Source organism: Zalophus californianus, chromosome 7 (assembly GCF_009762305.2).
Source record: "Zalophus californianus isolate mZalCal1 chromosome 7, mZalCal1.pri.v2, whole genome shotgun sequence".
Lineage (NCBI taxonomy): Eukaryota > Metazoa > Chordata > Mammalia > Carnivora > Otariidae > Zalophus > Zalophus californianus.
This window is the reverse complement of record NC_045601.1, coordinates 103,411,314-103,437,972: the sequence shown is the minus strand read 5'-3', so window position 1 is coordinate 103,437,972 and position 26,659 is coordinate 103,411,314. Positions and strand designations below refer to the sequence as shown.

Genomic DNA, 26,659 nt, shown 5'->3' with positions numbered 1-26,659 from the left:
TGGCGTAAGGTAGGGATTAGATCACGATTTACCGATCCATTTGCTAGCCAGTTTTTCCCCAAGTTCAGCACCGACACAGGCAAAACTCTGATAGCCCTTAAAACTCAGCGTCCACAGTGGCCCGCCCACCTTTGCATTTTATCCCGTGTTCTAATTACACCGGTGCAGTAGATGCAACCCGGTCTCATGTGATTGAGATAAAGATGAGGAATTAAAGCACAAACAAGTGACTCATTATAATGGATTTACTCCAGACAGGAGAAACCTGTAATTTCTCTTAGGCGTGCTTGATGAACCCATCGTGGAGTGAATCACAGACTTACACAAGCCTTGAAACCCCGGGCGGTTTTACAGTTCTCAGATAGGCTTCTCACAACCAGTGGCTGGTTTGCACCGGGGCCTCTTGGATTTCCCTTTCAAAAATGGAGAAGAGGGATCACAGGGGCTGAAGGGGGGGACCATGGGAAATGCAAAAGCAGGCACCCGTGATGGTGGGGCACAGCGGCCGGACGCTCGGTGCCGACTCTCCCTCCGGGCTGCTAGCTTTCCTGCATGAGGTGAGTACACATGCCAGGACCAAACCTTCCTCCGACTGAAGACTGGGTTGGTATTGCATGTATTCCGGAATGGGGAAAATGTGTGATTTATGGTGGTATCCTCTGGAATGCTTGATTCTGCAGGAAGCTTTCCTGACACTATTTAGAAATTGGCTAGCTCAAGGTTAAAGTATGTCCTAGATCTCTTTTACATTTGTTTTTCTTTAAAAGGTCATTTGTCAGGATCTAACTGCTCCCTCCTAGGAGTGAAAATGCAAAGCACTTTGTCAGGCAATTGGACTCTTTTCTGATCCTGCCTTTGCTTGATAAAGTGGATAAACAAACCAGCTTTCAATTCCCTTCCTTTAGGCTGAACGTAAAGTTGTATATATATTTTGATAAAGCATTCGTTAGTCGTTTTTTCTTATAGTGGGGCTGACAAAACTGTCTTTATATCAACTTAAAAGGAAACATTTCCTCCAGTGACGGCTAAAACCTTTTTGCAAAGGCATCTACCCTTGTTTTGAGTGGTCTACGGTACACCATTTAATCACCCATATCCCTTGTCCTCTGAGGACAGTTGTGGCCTTTCAGATGTGTGCCGTAAGGTGCTCTTGGGTGTGTGTGTCAGCACTCCAGTGAGCTTTCTTCCTGGAGCCGAGCAATTGCCCAGTTCACCAATTACTTTAAAATCATGTAAGTCTCAAGATAGCTGGTGAGAGGCTAGATAGCTTCCAGCTCTGAAATTGTGCGATTCTTCAAACATAACAGTATTCGAACCAGACTGCTATTCTCAGAAAAGATACTGAGCTACAAAGAGATTGGTTGGAAACCATCTAAAATAGCCCAGGATAAGATGCTTCTGATTCTAATAGATCTTTCCTGTCTTTCTTTCCCCCAAGGCTCTTTATGAAACAGCTCTTCCATGGCAAGGGACAACTGGTAAGAGTGACTGAATCCATTCTGTTACTGAGGCCACGCAACACGCAAACAACTTGGTTAGCCGTCTGACTCAATAATCAGAGCTCTAATTACCCCAGCGGAGTAGACGGAACGGACGGTTATGAAATTCAGCTGAGGGGAACAAAACACACCCCAACATGTGGGTCAGCAGCCTCTAAGTTCCTCACCCTCAGTTAACCTTTCTGAACTGGGCCTTCCCATCAAAGGGATTGGCCAATGAATGTGAGGTGGGTTGCTGCCTAGAAGGTGAGCCAACAAGTGGAAGGGGCCCTCCCTCTCACATTGGGGTGAAGTTCATGGAGGGGAATACTTTGGGGCAGTGTCCACTTCGTGGGCAAACATCCTCGTCCAGCTCGCCTTGGGGTGTTCTGTGTGGAGGGGTTTGAGAGATCACGGCTTCCCATGCATTCCTTCCTTCCTGACTACGGTTACCGTTCCCAGGCTGTACCCTTTTTAATTTGCTTTGATAGCCCTGATGCTAGCCCTCGCACAGCGTGTCCGGGCAGGTGGGGAGTGCCTCGGTTCCATGACTCATATCCTACAACCCCATTCTAGCGCAGATCAGAAACAAGCTCTGGGACCCAGGCAGACTAATTCCAACTCATTCAGAAACCCAGCTCTTAGTACAAGGGAGGTGGGACAAATAGGAAATGGTTGTCCGAACAGCTGGGATCTTCTAGGTCTGTCCAAGAAAGTATCTTGTGAGTTCTGACCGTGGAGACAGGGCAGAAAGGATGCTCATGCTGCCATGCCCGGGGCAGACTCACTCATCTGACGTGGCATTGTCTCTTGCCGAACCTAGAAAGGACCTCACAATCTTTTGGCACAGAGGCTCCAGGTAGTATAACAAAGAGGTAGGCTGGGAGCATATCTACTTAAATCATCGGGTTCCAAAAGGATCTAGAGTAGCACATATGCTCGCCTTTCCCTCTGAGATAGAGAGGTTGCCTTGTGATTTTAAAACAAAAACTTCAGAAGTTGGTATCATTCTCTGTGAGGGCCATTCACTTATTCAACAGATGCTGACTGGGTAGCTATTATGTTTCTTACACTCTGCTGGGTGCTGGGGACAGAGAACTAGCCCTTCCTGTTCACCTCCTAATGACAACCTGTTTTTTTTTTTTTTTTTGGTCTACTCTGCTAGGTGCGGGCCAATTTCTCTCAGGTTCTGGGGCTGGAAGCACTAAGTCTTGTGCTCTGTTGACCCCTTATCATCAGGGCTTAGAGCACAGGCAGTGGTGTGGGAAGCATCCCTTGCTAAGAATTCCCTGGGGAGGGACATCCTGAGCGACATGACCTCTGGGACCCTAAAGTCTAGCTATATTGTCCTCCCAGCCTCAGGGGCCAGCAAAGGTTATTCTCTCTCTCTCTGAAGTCATCACTCTGTTAGAGCAGAGAGTCTGGCTTCCATTCGGTGGCCTAGAATTGCTGTTCATTATCAAGTGAAAGATGAAAGTGGATGGTAGTGGGCAATTCACACTTTTATGAGGACGCATGGAGGGAAAGAGAGGCAGGTTGGGGAAGCAGGGAGGAAGAATTTGGGATGCTACTTTTCTGGTACCTGAGAAGCTGCCAATTCCAGGTTGCTGGTTGCTTTTTTTTTTTTTTTTTTTTTTTTTTTTTTTTTTTTTTTTTTTTGGTTGCTTTTATCTCTGAAATAGGCCAGCTTTCAGGTACTTTGGGAACAAGACATAGGGCGTGTTTCTTTGTAAATGTCAGGGAACTATTTACCTAATCACCACAGAAGCCTCAGGCATGAGTTCTTCTGCATCTTGTTTTCTCTTCCTCTTTTTAATTATCCATTTCTGAGTCTGCTTTCCCCTTCCTGGGATCATCCTAGACATCTCAAGGTCATCTCATGGTCATCTCATCTCTGCTTGCCTTTCCTCACCTCTCCACCCAGAGCATCGTGTATCAGGATAATTCTGACTCTTCTCACTGTTAAAGATGACCTAGCCATTGCCTCCTTCTTTCAGGATTCCCTAAGGCCAGGTCTGTTACTCTCTGAGATGCTACTTTGTGTCCTGGTGAGTGACCTCCTGTGCAGTATTAGCATAGGGGCTGGCATGTGGCAGGTGCCCAACAAATGCACATGGAGCCTGAGTCTGGATACATTCACGTGTTCCACGATGATGGGCGGTCCTTGAGCAGTAGCCTTAAATCCCCCAGAGCGCTTTGGATAAGGTAAATTAGGTATAACCAGAGTGAAACAAGTCTTTTTACCACAAGGATTCCCAGGAACTCTGCTATCTGTCTGCATATATGTGAGGGGCTGGGGGTGGTGGTGCTGGGACACACGGTTTCTCCAACTGATCTGACCGTGTAACCCCTTAGTCTTTCACGAGACCAGTGTTCCACAGAAACCCACTTCAGGACACAATATCTTGGCCAACTGCAGTTGACACCAAACTCTGTATTGTTTGCCTTACTAAATAAAACAGGCAGATTTCCTGAAATCACAGAACATTTAAGTCAGTGTATACAAATGTCCTCAGGGTCAAGTTTTTCTTCCATTCTTTTAAAATTCAACTTTGGTGCCTGCTACAAACTTGGCAAATAAGTGGCGCGTAATATGTGTCAACCCTAGGTATACGTACCCCTTGTTGCAGCACTAGTCCGTCAGGATTACTGCTTACTGTTTTTATGATCCCCCACCAGGTACTAGGATCTTGATTTAAATAGCCAGGGACAGTTCTTCCCAACAAAGCATTTTTCTGCCACCATACCCCAGGGGTTTCGAGAAGTAGCGATTTTATGAAAACACACAGTTTTGTTGTTAAACTGAACACACTACAAAGCCAGAAGTCAGTGAAATGGTATTTTAAGGTAAAGGTTATTTAAGCATACTAGACATAGAATAACTCCAGATTCTCCATGGGGGAGAGGACCTGGCCTTGACTCCAGCACTCTTCACTAGGAACCAGTAGACCCCTGGGCCTGGCAAGTTGTCCTTGATTAGGTTCACATCTGAAAGCTGCCTCTTTCAGTTCTGTCCGTGTTTTTGTCGATGTTCTTTGGGACAATCCAGTCTTGTCACATGTATTTAGATTTTGTGTCCTTGTTCTTTTCTACATTCTTTCAAGAGGTCACTTAGTACATGCAGACACTGTGCTGGATATTGGAGAAATACTATCTATCTATATATTTTTTGTATTTATATTTATATATATATAGTTTTTTTTTTTTTTTTTTTTTTAGAGACGGAGTGCCAAGGGAGAGGGAGAGAGAGAATCTTAAGCTGGCTCCACGCCCAGTGTAGAGCCCAATGCGGGGCTCAGTCTCACAACCCTGAGATCATGACCTGAGCCAAAATCAAGAGTCAGACGCTTAACCAGTTGAGCTACGCAGGTGCCCAGAAATACTTTATATTTGCAGAAAATTTTCATTCAGCATTATGTAAAACTCAAAGTTCACTTTAATTATTAAGTCTTTATCAATGGTGAATCTAAGTATGTCTCTTCCATTCTGTCCTATAAAATATCAGCCTGTGATTATGAATTATGCTGGATATACTTTTTTTTATTTTTTAATTCCCCATTTCAGAGCTCTGAAGCTCTGGCTCATTGTGTGCTCTGCAGAACACTCTGGCTTTTGGCTTTAGCCATCTATATTGTGACGGGACAGATTCCATTCTACTCTTTCTGGTGAGAAGAGAAACAACCCATTTGGAGCTACCTTGAAAACATTTCTCCATCTGACCCATCACTGCCAATCAAACTAGGCAAAAATAAGAATGCTGTGCCTTCTCTTGGGTAACATTATTAAACATCCCCTCCTTCCCAATTGTAATAGTTGAAGGAACTTTACCATATAATTATCATACAAAATGGTAGATGGGTTACATACACCAGACTATAAGAACAAGAATGATGAAATAGCAAATTAATTAACCAAAACTCTCCAAACAGCTAATTGTGCTCAGTTCAAAGTTTGTGTTTCTTGAGGTCATGCTTATGATTTCATACTACATATAAATGATTGGCTAGTAAATTTTTTCTTAGGAAAAAAATGAATGTGTCATTATTTCATCATGTTCCATAAAGAGCATAATGATCTACAGAAAATGCCATGACTATTAGATCCTTTAGTCCCTGCACACTTTCGGGAGCTGTGGACTTACAGAGGCCCTAGCACTGCTCAGGAAAAAAGTATTGGACTTCCTAAATCACATCACATCACATCACATCACATCACATCACATCACATCACATCACATCACATCACATCACATCACATCACATCACATCACATCATTGTACAAACTGCCTGACTTTCTTCCAGCAAGATTAACTTTAAGTGAAGTTCTTGTATTGAAAACTGTGGACAGTAAAAGGCTTCCTTCTGAAGCCTTAGATAGCAGGCATCATTACTTTTAAGTGGCCTCCTGTTGGCTCGTCTTCACCCATTTTCATTGTACATTTCAAACTATTGCTCTCTAGGTGGAAGAGAATTGCATTTACCCTTAGTATTAGTCCTATTATTTGGCTCTGAATGTAAGTATCTTTTTTCCCTAATGCATGTACCTTGGGAAGAAGATTTTGTTAGAATTGTGAAAAATAATAAAGAGAAAGGACCAAAAGGACCACTTCAGTGGGAGAAGTGAATGATTTTCAACTTGATAATGAAAATGAATCTTCTAGTCTGTATTTCTATTTCTCAAATTGCAGGTTACAATCCATTAGAGGGCTGTGGATTCAATTTAGTGGGTGGCAACCGATTTCCAAAAGAATGTCAGATAGAGTGGAATGCAAGATAAAAATCACAAACACAGCAGAGTGTCTTGCTTATAGGTGGGAAGGATAAGTAATACGTAAAAGCTTTTGAAATATAAAAATCATATATTTTTCCAGTTTTGTATATGGATACCTGTATACATACATATATATGTCTGTACACAATGAGTCATGATATAAGATCTGTTTTATTACTGTGTCAGGATAAAAAATTTTTGAAAGCCACAGGTGTATATGTGAAACATACAGACATATCTAAGACAACTTATACTGGTTCTTCTGGTATTTCCTTTTGTGAGGACAGTTAAAAATCTATCCTAAATAATATTAATATTGCAAATTGCTTAGTGTGCCCATCCACCAATTTGCTGCATACTTGAGAACTTCTTTCCACCCACTCATGTAAGATCTTGAATTCCACACACATATCCCAGCAACTATGCCAATCCATTACCACACTTTGCCCATCATTCTGCCATGTTTCCTTTCCCTTGCTCAGACTTGCTCTACAAGAAGATAATATAAGTCAAAATACTTTCCCCCTGTTCATTGGTTAGGTACTCAAAGAATTTTAAGCTCAAAGACAATTTGGAAGCCTTCCTGTAAGTATCTTTGGCTCATCCTCTCATGTGAAGGCTCACTGGAGTCTTGAAAGTCCATCTTAGTCTTGACTCCACCCAGGAAAGTTCTGATCCCTGATCAGTGAGTTTTCTTTGCTCCCTGGCCACAGATTGCCTGGTGAGCCTAGATGGATCAGAGTTAGTTTGTCTCCATTAGAGCATAAAGGAATTTATGTTTGCTGAGGCTCAGTTTCTGCTTGGCCTTATTCACTAGCTGCAGTGTGTAGATGATCTCTCTTCTCACTATTGGTTTGACTTGTCTGCATTCCTCACTGGACATCCTTTATGGAAATGACAGCACCCTTTATTTCCCTACCCCCAGCATCTGGCACAGTTCCTGGCAAATAGGAGGCACTTGATAAAGGGTGGTTGGTAGAATGAATAATCATCCCACATTTTATGAGATGGATGAGAAAGAAAATAGGCTCAACAAAGGTCAAATAGTTCAATAGCATAAATATGATTAACAACTTAGCTCATGCTGAATCTAAAGTGTTGCATTTGTACTACCAGAAAATTGTTCTAAGGAACTTTGTTTCCAATAAATGGTCTTAGTTTCCACTATCCTGTAAGAAAAGTATGGTGGTGATGATCATGATGATGTTGATGAATTTCAACTATCGTAAAGATGCTTTCTTGGAGATTTGTCTTTGAAAGGTGGAACTATCAAGAAAAAAGGCTTTATCAAAAGAAAAATAATTGTAACTATGTGTGGTGACAGATGTTACCTAGACTTACTGATCATTTTACAAAAATACAAATATCGAATCATTATGTTGTACACTTGCAACTAATATAATGTTACATGTCAATTATATATTAAAAAAAGAAAAAGGCAAGAAACAGAGATGTGGCCAAAGAATAGTTATCTTCTCATGCTTCTAGTTTCTCTGTATAATAGTTGATCTATCTATAAGGGAGAGTCTCAGTGCTTGCTCCAGTAACAGACAATAGTGTATATTCATTTCATTTTAAGTTACTTGACCTCCTTTGCCCCTCTGTAGTTCTCAACTGGGAGCAATTTTCTCTCTCAGGGCACACTTGGCAATGTCTGGAGACATTTTTGGCTGTCACAGCTGGGGAGGAGGCTGTTCCTGGCATCTAGTGGGTTGAGGACAGAGATGTTACTGCACATCCTACAATTTACAGGACAGCCTCTGACAACAAAGAACTATCCAGCCCCAGATGTCAATAGTACCATTGCTGAGAGGTCCCGTTCTAGAACTTGGCTTTCCAGCTGCATCATCTGGCTCTACCACTTTTTATGAGTGACCTTGACTCATAGTTGTTCCACACTTTGTACCTTAGTTCTCCACTGATAAAATGAAGATGGTAATACTGTCGTAGGCCATCTGATCAAATGAGTTAATGCAAAGAAAGTGCTCAGAACAGTGATTTGCAAATAAAAGTTCTTGATAAATGTTACTATTAAAGAAAATTGTGGATCAAATAATCAGAAATGACTCATTGGTGAACATACATCATTCCTACTGCGTCCCTCATTCCTGTCTATTGTTTGTAGACAAGTTAACAGTTGAGAGAAAGTCTTCCCCTTTTTTTACATGTTAGCTGGCCTGAAAGTAGATATTGGGGTCCTTTCTTGGAGCAGGAGGTTTTGGTTTGGACATCTTTCCAGTAGGGTCACCAAGGGGTTGGTTAGTTGGCTAAGTTTTGTGTTGTCTGGCCTTATCACCTCCAGCTGGATCCACTTTCATTCTGTATTGCAGGTGAAGATCCTAATGTGTGAAAATGAAGTCCCAGGCAACCATGATTTGCTGTTTAATGTTATTTCTGGCCATAGAATGTTCTCACTATAGATCCAAGATCCACATAAAAGTAAGTTTGACCCATTCTCAGGTGGTCCCATGAGAAATCTGTCAGTTCTCCTAGATGGCTAAATTTATGATCAATAGCATAATCTTTAATAAAATTTCAAATGACTACAATTTTACTCCTGCTGATATATTTTTTAAAGGGAAAAAAGAAAAGTTGAGAGGTGGCTGGGCCCTGCAACAGTATATTTGCAGGGTGCAACAGAATGCAACAGTACAGTAGAAAAATCACTTTGCAAGCCACGGAGAATGTAGACAGGCAGCTGTTGGGAGGAGGAATACCAGCCTGGCAGTTAGCATTTCAGCTCTAGACCTTACTTTGCTTCTCCTTAGTTATGCAAGTTGTCTTGCTTCTTTGAGTTTTAATTTCCTTATCTATAACATAAAGGGTGTTTTTTTTTTCTTTTAGATATTTTATAGCCCTTTATAGCTACAAAAGAGTGTGATTCGATTCGATTCGATTCGATTCGATTCGATTCGATTCGATTCGATTCTATTCTATTCTATTCTATTCTATTCTATTCTATTCTATTCTATTCTATTCTATTCTATTCTATTCTATTCTATTCACCTAACGATTATTCCTAGTGTCTGCTCATTTCTTCCTCTCTGGGGATCTATGGTATCTGGTGGATCATATTAGCTCCATTTCAGTCACAGTTAATACAGAAGGAGACCAGCTTAGCAGTCTAACTGTTACATCTCTTTTCTCCCTGGGTACTTAAGCTTTCCTAAATATGTACCCAATCCACTAACCTGACCCTCAGGGGCCAACTGACCACTGGCAAGGTTCTAGCCCTCCTCAGAGGAGAGTTTTTTCTCTATCTATGCTCACCTCAATGCTTCTGTCTGCAAATTCCCGTGACATCACACGTGGACCTGGTGCAGTTTTCTTACGAGTCCTCAACACATTTTCTCTTCATCTCCACATGGAGCCTCTACGTTGAGATAAGAGAGGAGAGTCCCACAGTAAAGAGGACCTTTGGGAATTTATGTTTTACAGGATGGAGATAAACTTCAACATCCTGAAGGGAAACTCAAGACTGGAAGGATACAAGGTATGTGTCTACAGAAGAGTCTTCTTCCATATGGAGCCTGGGCAGAGTAAATGAAGGGCACGGTCATTGCCGAGCACGTCCCCAGACCACAAGCTTTCAATTGGAATAATAACAGTCTCTAACAAGTTCTCATTGTTTACCAGTATTGATAGACTCTCTTACAACTATACCATTATCCATGGCATAGTCAATGACCCAAGTTGGCAAACTATTCACATGCATTCTAGAGTAGAAGACAAGTGGTCACTTTAAGCCCCCAAAGGGAAATCTGTTTGAACTGATGAGCTAACAAGAGACAGAAGAGGGGACAGGGAAGAATTCATTCCTTCATGCGAAGATATTTTCAGAATGCTTAAATGTACGTAACACTCTGGTGCTGAGAAGTCTACTGAAGTGATGTAAGTAAGATAGGTATTGTGTTGGTGAGACAGGTCACTCAGAAACTCAGAGATAAACTATGGAGATAATCATTACTAGTAAGATAGTGAAATCACATGGTTCTTACCCAAATAGTAGAGATCACTGGATTCTGCACAGACATTGCCAAGTATATTTTTAGCAACAGATACATCTCTACATAGATGTGGAATTGAGAAAAGAGCAAGAGAGATGGCTAACCTTCAGTGAGCATTTATAGCAACACTGATTGAAGTGCTTAAAAGAATGCTCCCTCAGTGTTTGTAACAAGACTATGGCATCACCTCCAAACTGTATGGATGAAGAAATTGAGAAGCACTGAGCTTAAATAACTTGCAAAACCAGGGACAGTGGGTAGGTGGTAAAGAAAAATGCAAACTTACTTGTTTCCTTTCTCCATGAATGGAGTCATCTGCAGAGCTGTCCAAGCCATAAATATAGATGCCTCCTTTGACTTACAGACAATTAGTCACCACATCTTATTGATTTCAACACCTTACTAGCTTCCATTAGGATCCACTTCTTTTCATTCCATTACCACTATCCTAAGGCAGTTCTTCCTGGGAATACTTCGACAACTTCATTCTTGGGCTCCTTGCCTCAAGTCAATCCGCTCTACTCATGGACCAAATTAGGCCTGCCACCAGGTTTTAGAAATGAAGTTTTATTGGAACACAGCCATGCCCATTTATTTACATATTGTCTTTGATTGCCTTATGTCGCAAAGGCAGAGTTAAGTAGTTTTGATAAGGACCACATGGCCTACAATGCTGAAAATATTTACACTCTGTCTAGAGTGGTTATATTTAGCAAATAAAAATATGCAATGCCTCATTAAACTTAAATATCAGATAAACCATGAATGATATTGCATGGGTCATATGAACACTAGAAACTTATTCATTGTTTAACTGAATATTTTCAGTTGATCCCTGTTATTCAGGGATTCTGTATTTGTAAATTCTCCTGTTCATTGAAACTTATTTGTAAGCCCTAAATCACCGCTCACAGTGCTTTCTGGATCATTCACAGACAGAAGAAAAATTGAGTTAGCTAAGGTGCAAGTTCCCAGCCAAACAAGGTGGCTCTCTGCCTTCTTGTTTCAGCTGTCCTACTATAAACAAGTGTTCTTTTGGTGGCATTACTAATACCATACTTTTTGCATTTTGTGCTTTTGTTTTTGTGATTTTGCTGTTTAAAATGGCCCTCAGTGTAGTTCTGAAGCACTGTCTGGTGTTCCTAAGGAGACTGTGATGTGTCTTAAGGAGAAAATTCACATGTTAGATAAACTTTGTTCATATGCTGTTATGAGTTATGGTGCTATTGGCCATGAGTTCAATGTTAATGAATCAACAACATAAATAAAGTCTTTAAATAGAAACACACGTAAAATGAGCTCATATATTAATCAGTTGATAAAAATGTTGTGAGAATGATATGAGGAATTCTTAATCTCAGGAACAAACTGAGGGTTGCTGGAGTGGTGGGGGGTGGGAGGGATGGGGTGGCTGGGTGATAGACATTGGGGAGGGTGTGTGCTATGGTGAGCGCTGTGAATTGTGCAAGACTGATGAATCACGGATCTGTACTTTTGAAACAAATAATGCAATATATGTTAAGAAAAAAAAAAGAAGATAGCAGGAGGGGAAGAATGAAGGGGAGTAAGTCGGAGGGGGAGACGAACCATGAGAGACGATAGACTCTGAAAAACAAACTGAGGGTTCTAGAGGGGAGGGGGGTGGGGGGATGGGTTAGTCTGGTGATGGGTATTAAAGAGGGCACATTCTGCGTGGAGCACTGGGTGTTATGCACAAACAATGAATCATGGAACACTACATCAAGAACTAATGATGTAATGTATGGTGATTAACATAACAATAAAAAATAAAAAAAAATGTTGTGAGAAGAAGCTCCTAAGAACCTGCCTTGATTTGCCCTCATTTGGTGTTTGTGGAAGCAACTCCATAGACCGTAACTACTGCAAATAATGAGAATAGACTGTGTCTGAAAATAAAATTAGTATTTAACCGGGCTTTCTGTATTTTAACTGGCAACTCTATCTGGGCCTTTATAGAAAATTTTATTGCTTTCTGCTCTATGCTATTTTTTTTTTTTTTTGGGCAGGAGTTAGAGGTTTATTATCAGCCTATGTGAGACTAAATACTCTATGCTATTGTTAATTATCCTTCAAAAACCCAATCATATTTTCTGGTAACCCCTATATTTGCACAGAATTCAAAGTCCTTCATGTCTTGACTCCTGCTTTTCTCCCATCTTCATCTCTTTCCCCACTCCCCTCAGAGGCTCTAAACTAGCCTTTCTGTCTGACCTGCGACCTCTCCTCTCCATGTGGAGGCAGAGTGTGCAGTTCACTCTGCCTCCACATCAGCGCTGCAGTCTGCCTGGCATGCCTTACTTGGTGCTGAGGACACTGCTCAGTGTCACCTCCTTTGGGAAGCAAGCAATCCCCAAATCCCTAGAATGAGTCAGCTGCCTCATCAGAGCGCCGCAATGCTAATTAGGCCCCCTCCTCTCTCTTTTCCTTTTCAGAGAAATGCCGAGGACCTTGCATCCCTGCTTCCAATTGCAGCCGGCCCTGTGCTCAGCCCTTTCATGGAGAAATAAGGTTTACATGTCATCAAAACAAGTGGCAAAAATCAACTGAAACATGTACAAGCCTTTCTGTGGAAACACTCTTTAAGGTGACACATTTGCATATTATTGGCTTCCAGGGCTAATTTCCCAGGAGATGGTAGAGGCGTTTTCCTGTGTTCTGTTCGGTGCAACAATCTCAGATCTAGATTTGGGAAAATGGCAGAGTGGGTGAAATTTGTCTCTTCTCCTTCCTTCCTTACCCAAATTCTCAGACACTCTCCGCAGCATCTTTTCTTAAAAATAGATCTCTCTCCCTCTCAGCATCTTTTCTTAAAAATAGATCTGAAACTCATTCACCCACTGGTAAATGCTTTGAGGTTAAAGTTTGAGCTCTGAAGATGGATTTATGTGTACCTTTGTCTAATTAGTGAACTCTAAACTTCTTGAAATTGCAATTTAGTATTCTTTGAACTGCCAGCCTCCAAATCCACCCCCCCACACAAATTCCATGAGACTCCCCTTTCAAAAAATTAAAATAAGTAGACAGATTTTGATTTTAACATTTCTCCACATCTCTGGAGAAAACTGTCTTGTTATCACACTTGAGTTAAAACCACTGTCCTGAAAGCAATACGTCAGTATGCTGATCTCAGTGGGAATTTTGGTGGAACTTCTCATTTGTGTGTGACTCCATCTTACTCTTTCTGTCTTTCTTGGCATCTAAACCCCTTTTAGGACTACTGGCTTCTGTGTTTTCCCCACGTGGTATATTGGTGCCTTAGCTCCTTTACTCTGACATATGTTAGGTACTTAATCATTTTTGAACAATTTTTTTTTTTTAAGCAGGACTTCAATAGTGCATCACGCCTTTCTCTAGCAGCATCATCCATACCCGTGCACATTCTTGACTTTCAAGTGCCAGAGCCCGTGGAGAGTGTAGCTCAAGGAATCCGCAGGAACTGTCCAATTGATTATGCCTGCATACTCGATGTTGTGAAATCATCAGAAGCCACATCTGGAAACATTGCATTTATAGTGCAGTTACTAAGAAATATTTCTACAGATTTGTCTGATAATGTTACCCAAGAGAAAATGAAGGTATACTTTGATAATTTCGTTAAAAAAACTGACAGATTTCCTTTTTTTTTTTTTAAACCAAATCTTGCCTTTTAACAGTTTCAAATGTACTTTTCAGGGTCCAAAATATGACAGCCCCAACAACCGTAACAACAAGGATAGGCCTTTTATTTCATTTTTGCATATTGATTCACTCTAGTTTATGTAAGTTTTCAAGAAGTTAGCACATTTTTAACACATGTTTTTGTACAGACTTACTATTTTCAAGAAAATGTCCCAAAAAGGATGGCTGTGAGCAAGACTGTGTCTACTCCAGTGTTGCCCAAATTTCATTCTGTAGAATGTAATTATTTGGAGAAATGTTAATGGAGGCTCCGTTTCTAAAAGGGAGATCTGTACCTAGCAGATGTAGGAATTCTGGGTTAAACAACGTTAAGCAAGGTTTCCTTCTGGCAGGACTTTTTAAAGTTTTTCACGTGTTAATGAGGTTTGACCCTCTTTATAAAAGGGGGGGGTTATAGAAATACAGTATGCAGTATTTCTCAAACTTAGGTTTTTATAGAATCTACCCCCAATTCCCTCCATTAGACAATCATTAATATCTCATGAGAATCTTGGGTTATAAAGACTGCGTTTTGGAAATGCTGCCCTGGGGCCCATAATAAAGCAGGTAAACTTTACCTATGATTTTTATTTTATTTTAATCATTGTTTTACTTTACTTCCCTCTCTGAAGGACTCATCTCTCAGCATGAGATTCTAATAAACAGTGAATTTGAAGAGCAATATGTCAAATAAGATCCGATCACTTGATCTTCAGAAATTGCAGGTTTTAGAAATTGACTTTCTACAATAATGTGTAAATCCTTAGCATAATTTCCATTTTTTCTCCATTGCAGAGTTATAGTGAAGTGGCCAACCACATCCTTGACACAGCAGCCATTTCAAACTGGGCTTTCATTCCAGACAAAAATACCAGCTCGGATTTGTTGCAGTCAGTGAATCTGTTTGCAAGGCAACTCCGCCTCCGCAATGAATCTGAGAACCTTGCGGATGAACTCTTCATTCAGGCAAAAGGGCTTCGCATCAACCACAATACCTCAGAGGAAAAGTTCAATTTCTCCGCAAGCATGAACAGTACAACAGAGGGTATCTTAGGAATGATAGAAATTCCCAGGCAAGAGCTGTGGAACCTGCCACCAAATGCATCCCAAGCCATCAGCATAGCCTTTCCCACCTTGGGGGCCATACTGAAGGAAGTCCACTTGCAAAATGTGAGTCTTCCTAGACCTGTAAATGGTCTCGTTCTTTCAGTGATTTTGCCAGAAGGATTGAAGCAAGTCTTATTCACCTTCGAGAAGATCAACAAATCCCGGAGTGCCAGGGCACAGTGTGTTGGCTGGCACTCGAGGAAAAGGAGGTGGGATGAGAATGCCTGTGAAACCACGTTGGAGATCATGAACAAGGTGAAATGCTTGTGTAACTACACCAACATGGTGATGTCCTTTTCCATTCTAATGTCCCCCAAATCTATAGACAACAAAGTCCTGGACTACATCACCTGCATTGGGCTCAGCATCTCCATCTTTAGCCTGATTCTTTGCCTGATCATCGAAGCCGTGGTGTGGTCCCGGGTGGTTGTGACGGAGATATCATACATACGTCACGTGTGCATCGTGAACATAGCTGTGTCGCTCCTGATTGCTAACGTGTGGTTCATCATAAACTCTAACTTTCACAAAAAGGCCCAGAACTCCAACTGGTGTGTTGCACTGACATTTTTCAGCCACTTTTTCTACCTCTCTCTGTTTTTCTGGATGTTCTTCCAAGCACTGCTCATCATCTATGGAATATTGGTTGTTTTCCGTAGGATGATGAAATCCCGCATGATGGCCATTGGCTTTGCCGTTGGCTATGGTTGCCCGTTGGTCATTGCTTGCACCACAGTTGCTGTCACAGTGCCAGAGAAAGGCTACATGAGACCCGATGCCTGTTGGCTTAACTGGGACAATACCAAAGCCCTTTTAGCATTTGCCGTCCCAGCCTTAGTCATTGTGGCCGTGAATCTTGTGGTGGTTTTGGTTGTTGCTGTCAACACTCAGAGGCCCTCTATTGGCAGTTCTAAGTCTCAGGATCTGGCCATAATTATGAGGATCAGCAAAAATGTTGCCATCCTCACCCCACTGCTGGGACTGACCTGGGGTTTTGGAGTAGCTACACTTCTAGAAGGCACTTCCTTGGTATTCCATATAATCTTTGCCCTTCTCAATGCTTTCCAGGTAAGTACCGAGAGAGAGACTTATTTTATTCATTAATTTTATTAATTAGTATTTTATTTGTAAGATATTACTTTTATTTTATTTTATAATTTGCTATTCTGGCTATATGACAAAAAAATGGCTATGATTGAAAAATATAGAATACAAAATGTGCCTTTCATTTCTTTCCATGTCTTAGAGACATTCAGCTGTGGCATCTCTCACCCTATTGATTGTCAAGTTGGATTTAGCTGATCAGGCTGACTGGGTGGGAACCTCTTTCCTTCTCTCCTCAACTGATCCACCTGTGTCCCTCCTAAAGTTTCAGTGTCAGAAGAAGATGACCTTCACTTATAGAGGACCAGTCTTTGGTCAAAGATGTGTGAGTCTACACTCACATGGTATGCCTCAAAACAAAGAAGTTTTTATCCTTTCTCAAGCAATTTGGGAACTCAGTGAAATAATCATTTTCCATAGTATGACGAGACAGGACCTGCCTTTCTCTTTGAGTGTTAACCAGGTGGGAGTTCTCATGGCTCTTTCCTGTGAAATAAATCTCGGTTGTTCTTCATTGAAATGGATCTTTTTTTTTTTTTTTTAAAGATTTTATTTACTTATTTGAGAGAGAGAGTGAGAGAGAGAGCCCAAGAGGGGGTAGGGTTAGAGGGAGAAGCAAGCTCCCTGCTGAGCAGGGAGCCCGATGTGGGACTCGATCCCGGGACTACGGGATCATGACCTGAGCCGAAGGCAGTTGCTTAACCAACTAAGCCACCCAGGCGCCCCATTGAAATGGATCTTGCTGCATGTTGCCTGATCCTAGAAATGTCACTTTTCTCTGGGCCTCACCCATCTCCTTAGTAAGATAAAGATACGAATTTGAGATCATCTCTCTTTTCTTTTCTTTTCTTGTACTACCATACTTGGTTTGGCAAAATTATCCCTCTAATAGTTGCTCTACTCTATGTTGGCTACTGAACTTGCACTTTTGGGAAGCTGTCACTAGCCAGACTGCTTTCCATACCTATGAGTAATAGCAAGTTTGGCAGGTTCATATCCTTAATTGTGCTTTTAATCAGGGGTTGGCAAACTCCAGCCTGCTGCCTGTTTTTGTAAATAGTTTTCCTGGAATAAAGCCATACTCATTCGTTTACATTTTGCCTATGGTTGCTTTTGAGCTACAATGGCAAAGTTGAGCAGTTCTAACAGAAACTGTGTAGCCCGCAAAGCCAAAAATATTTATTATCTGGTTCTTCACACACACAAAAAATTTCCAACCACTGCTTTACATATATAAATATAACTGCTTAGTAAAGCAGGAATGTATTCCTATTAACGTGTCACTATTACTCTATTTAAAAATGTGGTACAAAATACAAAACAGACTTTTAAGAAATGTCAGCTCAGATCAATTATATATCTTACTCATACTTCTTTAATAACTATGGAGAACATTCATTTCACGCTTTGCCTTACATGGCTTTAAAGAGAAACATTTGACTTATGGTTGTTGTTGCTGGTTTTTTGTTTTGTTTTGTTTTGTTTTTTGATCAAAAGCTCTTGGACTGACATAAATCTCCCCGACTTTTGAAGTTACTTTGGTGACTAATGATCTCATTCTATTTTTTTTTTATTTTTTACTTTGCAACTTAATTAAACCCCAGAAAGTTTTATTCTGTTTCTTTTCCGAATCACCTCTTTTTCTCTTTTCTTGATAGAAAGAAAAATACTGAAACACTTTTAGTTAAATACACTCCAACTTTTCTCAGCAAGCTTTTCCTGTGACTCACATTTAAAAATTTCCGTCTTCTGATTAGCGTTTCTCTGCCATGAGACTATCCTTGGAAACCCGGCCTTCCTTCCACTCTCACAGCAAGATCCAGAATTTTCTTAAACTTCAACTTCCACCATTTAAAAAGATTGGCTATCGATTATTGTGACTTTATAGGTAACCAAATAATTTAAACTTGAAGAGACTCTGGTCTTTTAGATCTCTGTAGTTTTCTCTCTTTTATGCATAAACTTATTTCACCAGCTCAGAGACCCTGCTGTTTCATGACTTTTAACCCCCAACTGAAAGTAAACTATAATAATAGGCTTCACTTCTCAAGAAACCTTCCATGATTGTCACTTTGAGCTACAGGATTCCATGTCATGTTATGTCATGTTACTGTTATGATGAGTAAGAACAACTACTTAATATTTGGAAAGAAAGTAAACAGATGTGATAAGGTGGAGAAACACCATCCTACGTCTGCAGCCTTTCAATAAATATCAATAACTGTCATGCACAGGAATGAAGGTGACCCTCTTTCTTTGAGATACAGTCACAAAAAATACTTGCCAAAGCATTTTCTCTGAATCAGTAGAAGCTGAAGTTTCTAATATCCAATAACTGTCCTTGAAGATATCTAGAAGAGTGGTATTAAAATTACAGTTGGGATGTTGTCTGCCAAACCATCCCTCATACTTCTGTTGAATTTTGCCATAGGGGTTCTTCATCTTGCTGTTTGGAACCATTATGGACCACAAGGTAATTTGAATTTGTTTCTCTCATTGTAAAGATTTCCATGTGGCTCAGGGTAGCCGGGGGATGAAGCAGTTTTGATCAGAAAGCCTGGTCTATGGGGGTGGTGAGTTTATGGGGGTGCTTCAGGCATCAGCTGAGAGGAGGAAAGGAGAGAACTGTACTCTCTCATTTGTTGACTTAAGTCAACAGAAGGCTGTGTGTGAGTGTATCTAAAAGAATGAAAACCATACCGGAATTTTAATTTTAATTTTAATCCTAAATGTAATTATAATAGCCAGAACTTTAATTTTAATCCTAAATGGAATTATAACTACACCTCAACTTTTATCCAAGACTTATTATTGGCTAAGCACTATGCTAAGCCATCTGATGCTGCTTCTGCCAGGGGTAGTGGTCTCGAAGTTTCAAGACATGGGTTTGGGTTTGGGGGATGTTGTCATTTCTTCACTGTCATTGTTTCTTCAGATAAGAGATGCTTTGAAGATGAGGATGTCTTCACTGAAGGGGAGATCCAGGGCAGCAGAGGTAAGCCCTCCGTTTCAGTCTTAATACTGAAGGGTCAGTGTCCTCAGCAGAGTTATGCAGAGACAAATATTGTAGCTTAGTATTCAGAATTTGTTAGCAAAGAATTCTTAGGGTATACAGTCATTCCTTCATTTCTTCACTCAACAAATTTAGAGTATCCTGCTAAAGCTTAAGGTCAGTACAATATACGTCTCAAGAGAATTTTCTACCTTGGATGTATTTCAACTTGATATCTGGACCATTGAGATGGGACAACATGAAACCAGGATCCTAGACTCAGAAAACAGAGCTGGGAAATGAGAGATGAGTTAGAAATGAGATTCTAGGCCAACCTAGTTATTTCATAGGTAAGGAAATCAAGGCCCAGAGTACCTACCAGATTTGCCTGAAGCCACCCAGATAATCATGAGAATTCACATTCTCCTTGCTCAGAACTCTTTTCAGTAAACCCTATTCTTGGATTGAAGTATATGTATACATATTGATCTTGAAGATGACTTTGACCAAGCTATCCGTCTTTTAAGGTACCGACTGAAATTGCCATCATTGCCATATTAACACAGTCATTTACTCAACTAACAGTTTCTCAATAAAAACTACTTTCTTAAAAATCAACAAAACATTTTCTGAACACTTTGAGAGTCCGCATGTACGGTTAGCTAGTATTGGGCATGACTTTTGGTACCCTAGTTCATCAATGCTAAGATAGGCATTTTCTTTACCTTTTAACATTTCTGAAATTGGACTGTATCTTAAAATCAGTGTCATGTCATGATTTAATTGGCAAGTTTTTTCTTTCTTTTTCTTAGTGGAACATAAAAATAATGATGCAGGGGCACCTGGGTGGCTCAGTCGTTAAGCATCTGCCTTCGGCTCAGGTCACGATCCCAGGGTCCTGGAATCGAGCCCTGCATCGGGCTCCCTGCTCCACGGGAAGCCTGCTTTTCCCTCTCCCACTCCCCCTGCTTGTGTTCCCTCTCTCGCTGTGTCTCTCTCTGTCAAATAAATAAATAAATAAATAAATCTTTTAAAAAAAATAATGATGCAGCTAACAATGTTAGGTTCAATGAAATATAATTTAATTCTATGTAGCTGTGTCATTTTGAATGCTTCTTTTCGTGTTCCCATTTTTACGTGTTTATCTCTGGGCAGCCGTATACATAAATATAAATGCATTTTTTGTCAATGACATTACTTACTGACATCACTGTTACTTTTTTTTTTCCATTTAGAATGCATCTTTAAGCCCAACCAATGGATCTAAATTAATGAATCGTTGAAGATGAGATGTGAGTATTAAAAACTGAAGGAGAAGCTTCACTTTCAAGTTGTGACAAACTCCTTAATGCCCCTTGTGAGCACACTAGTGCCTATGGTGTGATGCAGGAGTGAGGTGGGAAGGGAACAGGTGGCTATATCTTTCAGAGATTAGAAACTTCTTTATTGCCCAGTGCATAAATGAAAATATGCACATCTTTAAAACCATGTCATCTCAGTGTGTATGTCCAAATCTTTTTTAAAAAAACTTTTGTTTAAATTCCAGTTAGTTAACATACAATGTAATATTAGTCTCAGGTGTACAATATAGTGATTCAAGACTTCCATACATCACCCAGTGCTCATCACAGGTGCACTCCTTCATCCCCATCACATATTTCACCCATCCCCCTGCCCACCTCCCTCTGGTCACCATCAGTTGGTTCTCTATAGTTAAAAGTCTGCTTCTTGGTTTGCCTCCCTCTCTCTTTTATCCACCTTTGTTCATTTGTTTTGTTTCTTAAATTCCACATATGGGTGAAATCATACGCTATTTGTCTTTCTCTGACTTATTCACTTAGCATAATACTCTCTAGCTCCATCCATGTCATTGAAAATGGCAAAATTTCATTCTTTTTTATGACATATATATATATATATATATGTATTATATATCACTTCTTTTTTATCCATTCATCAGTCAATGGAAACTTGAGCTGTTTCCATAATTGAGCTACCGTACATAATGCTGCTATAAACATTGGGGTGCAATATAAACCTTTGAGTTAGTATTTTTTATTCTTATATGACCAAATCTTAAGCATACTTTTCTTTCCTCAGTGAGAGGATGATGTCATCACATCTACACTGATAGGGGATACACCCTTGCTGTCTATAGCACTTACACACCCTAATTCCATCTTGTCAGTGAGTGGTGACACTTATAAGTGTCTCCTTGTTGAGAAGGAAGACTTAATTGATTGAAATCACAAAGCAACAAGCCTGTCTCTCCATAATGAAGTTGGAGCCCAGAATCATCCCTAAGGGGGTGTGGGTAGAATTGTAGCGAGTTAGCTAACAGCTAACCTCTGAGACATATTTCTACACATGAAATTAGGAGAAAACAAGTATTAGGCATCTGTGAAGGGGAGATTAGTACCAAAATGGCAGCCGGGAGCCTGAGAGGTAGTAGGGAGATGTGGGCAGGGGTGATCAATTTTAGTGTGGTTTTGTCTTGGAGAGTTTTCTTGGCCTTTGTACATGGATATAGATGAGTCTCAGAGTCAGGGCCAGGTAGCGAACAATGGGCAAAGCAGAGAGTTGAAAGAATCTCATGGAATCAAAGACATTCTGAGTTGGTAGAACTCTTGGGGGACCCGCTGTGTTAGAAACAGATCCTACAAACCTCATGTTGTGCTGTTGCGGGACATTGGTTCATGGTCCCGGGGCAAGGGAGGGAAAGGAAGAGGGCTTTGTCATACACACTGGCATGTGTGGGGTGCTGGGAAAACACCAGCATATTATTCTCAATTAATCATCCTCTCACATTTGGGTTTTTATATTAGATCTTTAAAAGCGGGGAGGAGGGATAGTGTAGTCCTTTCAAAGGGCTAACTCTCCCACCTCTGCCCATTTTCTAGTCCATAGAGCTCCTCCATAGTGGAACATCACTACAACATCTCTTGATGAGTCACTCATCAAGAGGTAATTCAGACGACCTGTGCAAGCTGACCTTTCCATTAAGGTCCCAGTTTGACCTGCTTTAGGAAGTTTGTCAGGTGGAGGAGACTCTGCCTCCTGGGGATACTAAATCTAGCCATTCTAGAGAAGAGAGGCAGGGTTGAAGTCTAATCTCCAGCTATTTGGGCGTACCTGGGTGGCTGTAATAAAAACTGGAGAAGACCGGTAGACCCAAGGATCTGGACTACACTCCTTACTGTGATTGGGGAGGCGCACAAAGCTTTGACAGGCACTTGCGGGAAAGTGTAGGAAGGAGGTGGGAGTGTACTACCAACTCCCCAAAGAAATCCTCACCAGGTGATTCTTCAGCTTCTATTTTTGAACCTGTGAGGTGGGGGATGAACTGAGGGTTGCATTTTTTTCAGCGTATCCTTCATAGGTGACCCTGTGCCTGCTGAATTTTCTCAGTAATTGTAGCTGTGCTTTTTACATCTGGATGCACGTGGAACCAGAAGGATCAGGAACAGCAGCTGACACCGGGGCAGACCATGTTAGGGGGGCTACAAGTTAGATATCAGGGATGGGAAATTCACTCTAAGTGAATGGAGACCTAGGAGCACCAGGGAGGTCTTTCAGCAGAGAGAGAGAGAAGGGCTCCGGCTGTGGATCAAGATCAGAATTACAGCTCAGCAACATGGGGTGTTTGGTAGCTCAAGGCAGGGCTAACCCACAAGGAAAAGGCAGTATTTCAGACCTTAAATCAGAGCACAGAATTGAAGACTGATGGGGTCTGAGGAGATAGGCAGAATTCCATTTGTGAGACAGGGGGCCGGAGCTCAGAATTGGACTTGCAGAGACTTGAGACCCTGAGCATGGGTGGAAGCTCCTCATATCCCAGTGACCTGAGGTTTGATCGCTGTTAGAAACAAGGTTTGGAAAGGTTTGTCAGGAGGTCTTGAGATCATGGAAGGACTGCAGAGATATGAAAACCCAGCAGTTTGCTTCCGGTATAGATTCTAATTGGGGGAATCCCATTCTGGAGACAGAGGAGGGAGGGAGAGAGAGGGCATACTTATTATGAAGTCACAGCTGCACAGCGCCCTCTGCTGTTCATATGAAGGGCGGGCCTTTACTCTGACGCAAACAGCCTGTTTTCCCCAGGCTTATTCCAGTGTCACCAGGAAGTCTCTTCAGTTCCTGTAAAATCCCTTCCACATATTTGTTTATGCCTGAACTCACCTCCAAGGATGCAGAACTCTTCATTCCACAGTGAGACATGAGACTGAGCAAATGCCACGAGAGGAGCAACACGGTTTTCTATGTAAGGTTGTAAGTTCAGAGGAGCAGTCATTCTAGAGGCCAAGCTTAGGCAGCCGAAGAGGGAGAGAGGGCTCTGAGCAATGAGTTTAGGGCTGAGGGAGCAGCATGGAGAAGGTAGAGGGCACAGAAAAAGGAAGATGGGAGAATAACCTTCCTAATGTGTGACTTTGAGGAAATAGCTCAATGCCTCTGTGCCTCTGTTTCTTCATCTGTGAAATGGGGCTAATAATCGTACATACCTCCCAGGATGGTTTCAGGATTCAATGAGCTAACATATTCAGAACTCATAAAATAATGCCTGGTTCAAATTAAGTTATCAGTAAATGCCAACTGTTCTTCCTGTTAACGTGTGTTCCAACCATTTTGCCTAGGCTGCTCCATTCCTCATGGGCGTTCTGTGTCCTGGACTGAGAGTGAAGCTCTGGGAGAGGGAGGCTGGAATGAGGGACAACGGAGCTTCCTCGGAAGACTTTCTCTTCCGGCCAGGAGTGACACCTAAGCTGTCAGGGGTGAAAATGCTTGCTGAGGGAAAAGTGAGAATGACGTTTGGTGACTGGGCTTGAAGGAGCTAGAACCACTGACTCTTTGGCCCATGACTTTCAGGAGCCTGGCTTCTTGGTCAACCTTGGCAAGATTAAGACAGCAAGCCATTTTCTCAGCTCCTGGACAAGCCTGGACCTGTTGGGGCTCTACTGGATGAGGTCTGCTTTCGCGCGCAAGGCCTGCCCTGTGGCTCCATAAACCCAGCCATTGTCACTGTGCATGGATCCTGCTTGCTTTGGGGGACAGGAGTTAGATCCAGTGTTAGGGGTAGGGGCGGGCATGGGAGTGGAGGGGGGGGTGGCAGCAGAAACACCAAATCTACTTTGGAGACAGTTAAGTCATGGTAGGTTTCCTAAAGATAGGGAACAGAATTAAGAGGGCTTTTAAATGTGTTTCTGATTTTAGTCTATTTTAGACCGCAAGTAAAATAATTTAGCTCCTAGGACTTTAGGTTCCTCATTTGTGAAACTTAAAAATATTCTTGTAGATATTATTATTATTATTATGTGTGTGTGTATGTGTGTATATGTGTATCTGTGGGTGTTTAAACCGCTATACATAAAAAAATCTTAGAAATAAAAAATAAAAACATTTACTTTTCACAATTTGCTCATGTGTGAGTTCATTAAAGGTGGATGGTCCCATTGGTACCACAACATTCTTGGGTACAACCCTTTTATCAATCTACCTCAACCCATTGGCCAGATACACAGGAGGCCCAGGAATGTAATCCTACCATGTACTTATAAGGTGAGGACCTGGAAATATTTGGCAAACAGCACTACTTTCGGGCATGCTCAGTGAAATTTCTATTGCCAGTTTGGTTTTAAGCAGCCAGCCAGTCGGTAGGGCTGAAAATGGCCGTGTGTGTGTTGGTGGGGGGGGGGGGCAATTTGATCAAAGCAGAAGTTATAAAGGCCATTCACCCCTTTTTCACAACACACACACACAAGTACCTCTTTGCAGGCCTGCTTTCAGAACCTTTAGTGTTGGTAGTTTAGAAACAAGATAAGGATTGGTTTCAAATCAAATAGTAATTATTTTAGTGATGAAAATTTTGAGTCAACTTGACATAGTACGCCTTTCATAAAATTAAAATAAATTATTTATATTGAGGGACATGAATCTAACTTCTATATTTGTAAAAATTTCCTGAGCATTAATTTATTGGCCCATATTTCCTTTTTGACTCTAGCCAAATGAGTTATGAAAACAAGTTTTACTTCTCTCAACCCCCTGAGATTTAGAAATCCCAGAGCATCATGTAATTCCAAGCCAAATAATTGCCTTTAGTTTGGTAGATTTACTTGGTATTGTATCAAGGTCAAATTAATAATTTCCTATGATAATAGCATTTAGTTTCCTTTCTTTTCCATATTTTCCCAAGCTCTCCATCTTTTTAGTGCATATTAGGGGAACCATCATGCTGAGTAGTCAGTTCTGCAATAGGAGAACACAAGCATTTTTAAAAACCATCACACTATGCAAACAGGTAATAAAACCTGCAGAACTTATGGGAAAAATGGCATTAGGTACATCCAGGCATGAATCTTAGGCAGAAATATCAGCCCTGATGAGCTCAGCTTAAAGACAAATTTTCTCCTAGGAACTTTTCCCTTCTGGTAATTCTCATCTCTGAACACAACTCAGTGACTCAATGGTTCTACTCCCATTAAGAAATCATTTTTTTTCTATTTTTTTTTTTGGTTGTTTTAGAGAGAGAAGGAGGGGTGGGTACCGGGCAGAGGGAGAGCAGAGCCTGATATTGGGCTCAGTCTCACAACCCTGAGATCATGACCTGAGCCAAAATCAAGAGCTGAGCACTTAACCAACTGGGTCGCCCAGCGCCCAGAGAAATCCACTTTTCAACTGCATTATGTGGCCAGGTGATATTTTATCATCTCTTCCCAACTTCCCAAATCCCATTTATTCCATTTAGAGGTGTGGCTGGAAGTTTGCATGACAAACAGAAGGGGTGGCTTTTATTTGGTGTCCACTTTGCCATCCCAGCTCTTCAAAAGGTAACAATCTGCTCTGGGAGTGGGACTTGGTTTCCAGACAGATGCAGGATCCCTGGGACACAGTCAAGGAGTGGAAACACTGAAAGAGACAAGCAGAGAATGGAACTTATATCCCTCAACTTCCCCTGGGAGGGTGCCTGCTAAGAACAAAGAGCCCTCAGTGCAGGACCTGAGGACCAGCAGAGGAAAGATTTTAGCTCATAAAACACATGAAGAATGTTGAAACACAGTAAGCAGGAGACCATCAAGGGGCACAAGACATTTTAAGACAGTGGATGGAACTTTGGTTCAGACACAGGAATGGGCTCTGACATGCAGGGAGTAAGGACTGTAAACATCTCAGCCTTTGGGCCTGGGGATTTTGGGGGCTTGGCTCTGTAATACCCCTCATACATACGCAGGGTGGGCCAGTGGAAAGAAGACAGGTTTTGAACAGTCAGATGTGTGTTTCAATTCTGTCCTTTCTACGTTCTACGGGGTGACTTGGACAGGCAATTTAGCCACTAGGGGTCTCCATAAAATGCTCATCCATGAAATCGGGGCAATCTAAACCACATCTTATGGTCCGGTGCAGAGTGCAGAAGGTGATGTCTATAAATGCACCTTCCTCCATGTCTAACAGATGGGAGACACTTGAGAAAAGTTAGTTCCCCTTTCCTATCCCTCTGTTTGTCTGGGGATGGGAGTGTGAGTACTCT

At 41.4% G+C, this 26,659-nt stretch overlaps 1 protein-coding gene across 2 annotated transcripts; it reads left to right on the top strand.

The window, feature by feature from the left end:
* Positions 1-441: 441 nt before the first annotated feature.
* ADGRF4 (adhesion G protein-coupled receptor F4) lies at positions 442-24,488 on the top strand. 2 transcript variants are annotated; one of them, XM_027602992.2, is made up of 11 exons: positions 442-557; positions 1,439-1,478; positions 8,580-8,688; positions 9,688-9,742; positions 12,710-12,861; positions 13,601-13,852; positions 14,730-16,109; positions 18,577-18,618; positions 19,081-19,140; positions 20,373-20,429; positions 24,001-24,488. In XM_027602992.2, the coding sequence occupies exons 3-10, from the start codon at positions 8,602-8,604 to the stop codon at positions 20,418-20,420; spliced, it is 2,076 nt and encodes a 691-aa protein (XP_027458793.1). In that variant the 5' UTR covers positions 442-557; positions 1,439-1,478; positions 8,580-8,601; the 3' UTR covers positions 20,421-20,429; positions 24,001-24,488. The 2 variants fall into 2 exon arrangements, with proteins under 2 accessions (XP_027458793.1, XP_027458792.1); XM_027602991.2 differs by having other exon boundaries at positions 23,769-24,488.
* The last annotated feature ends 2,171 nt before the right edge of the window (positions 24,489-26,659 follow it).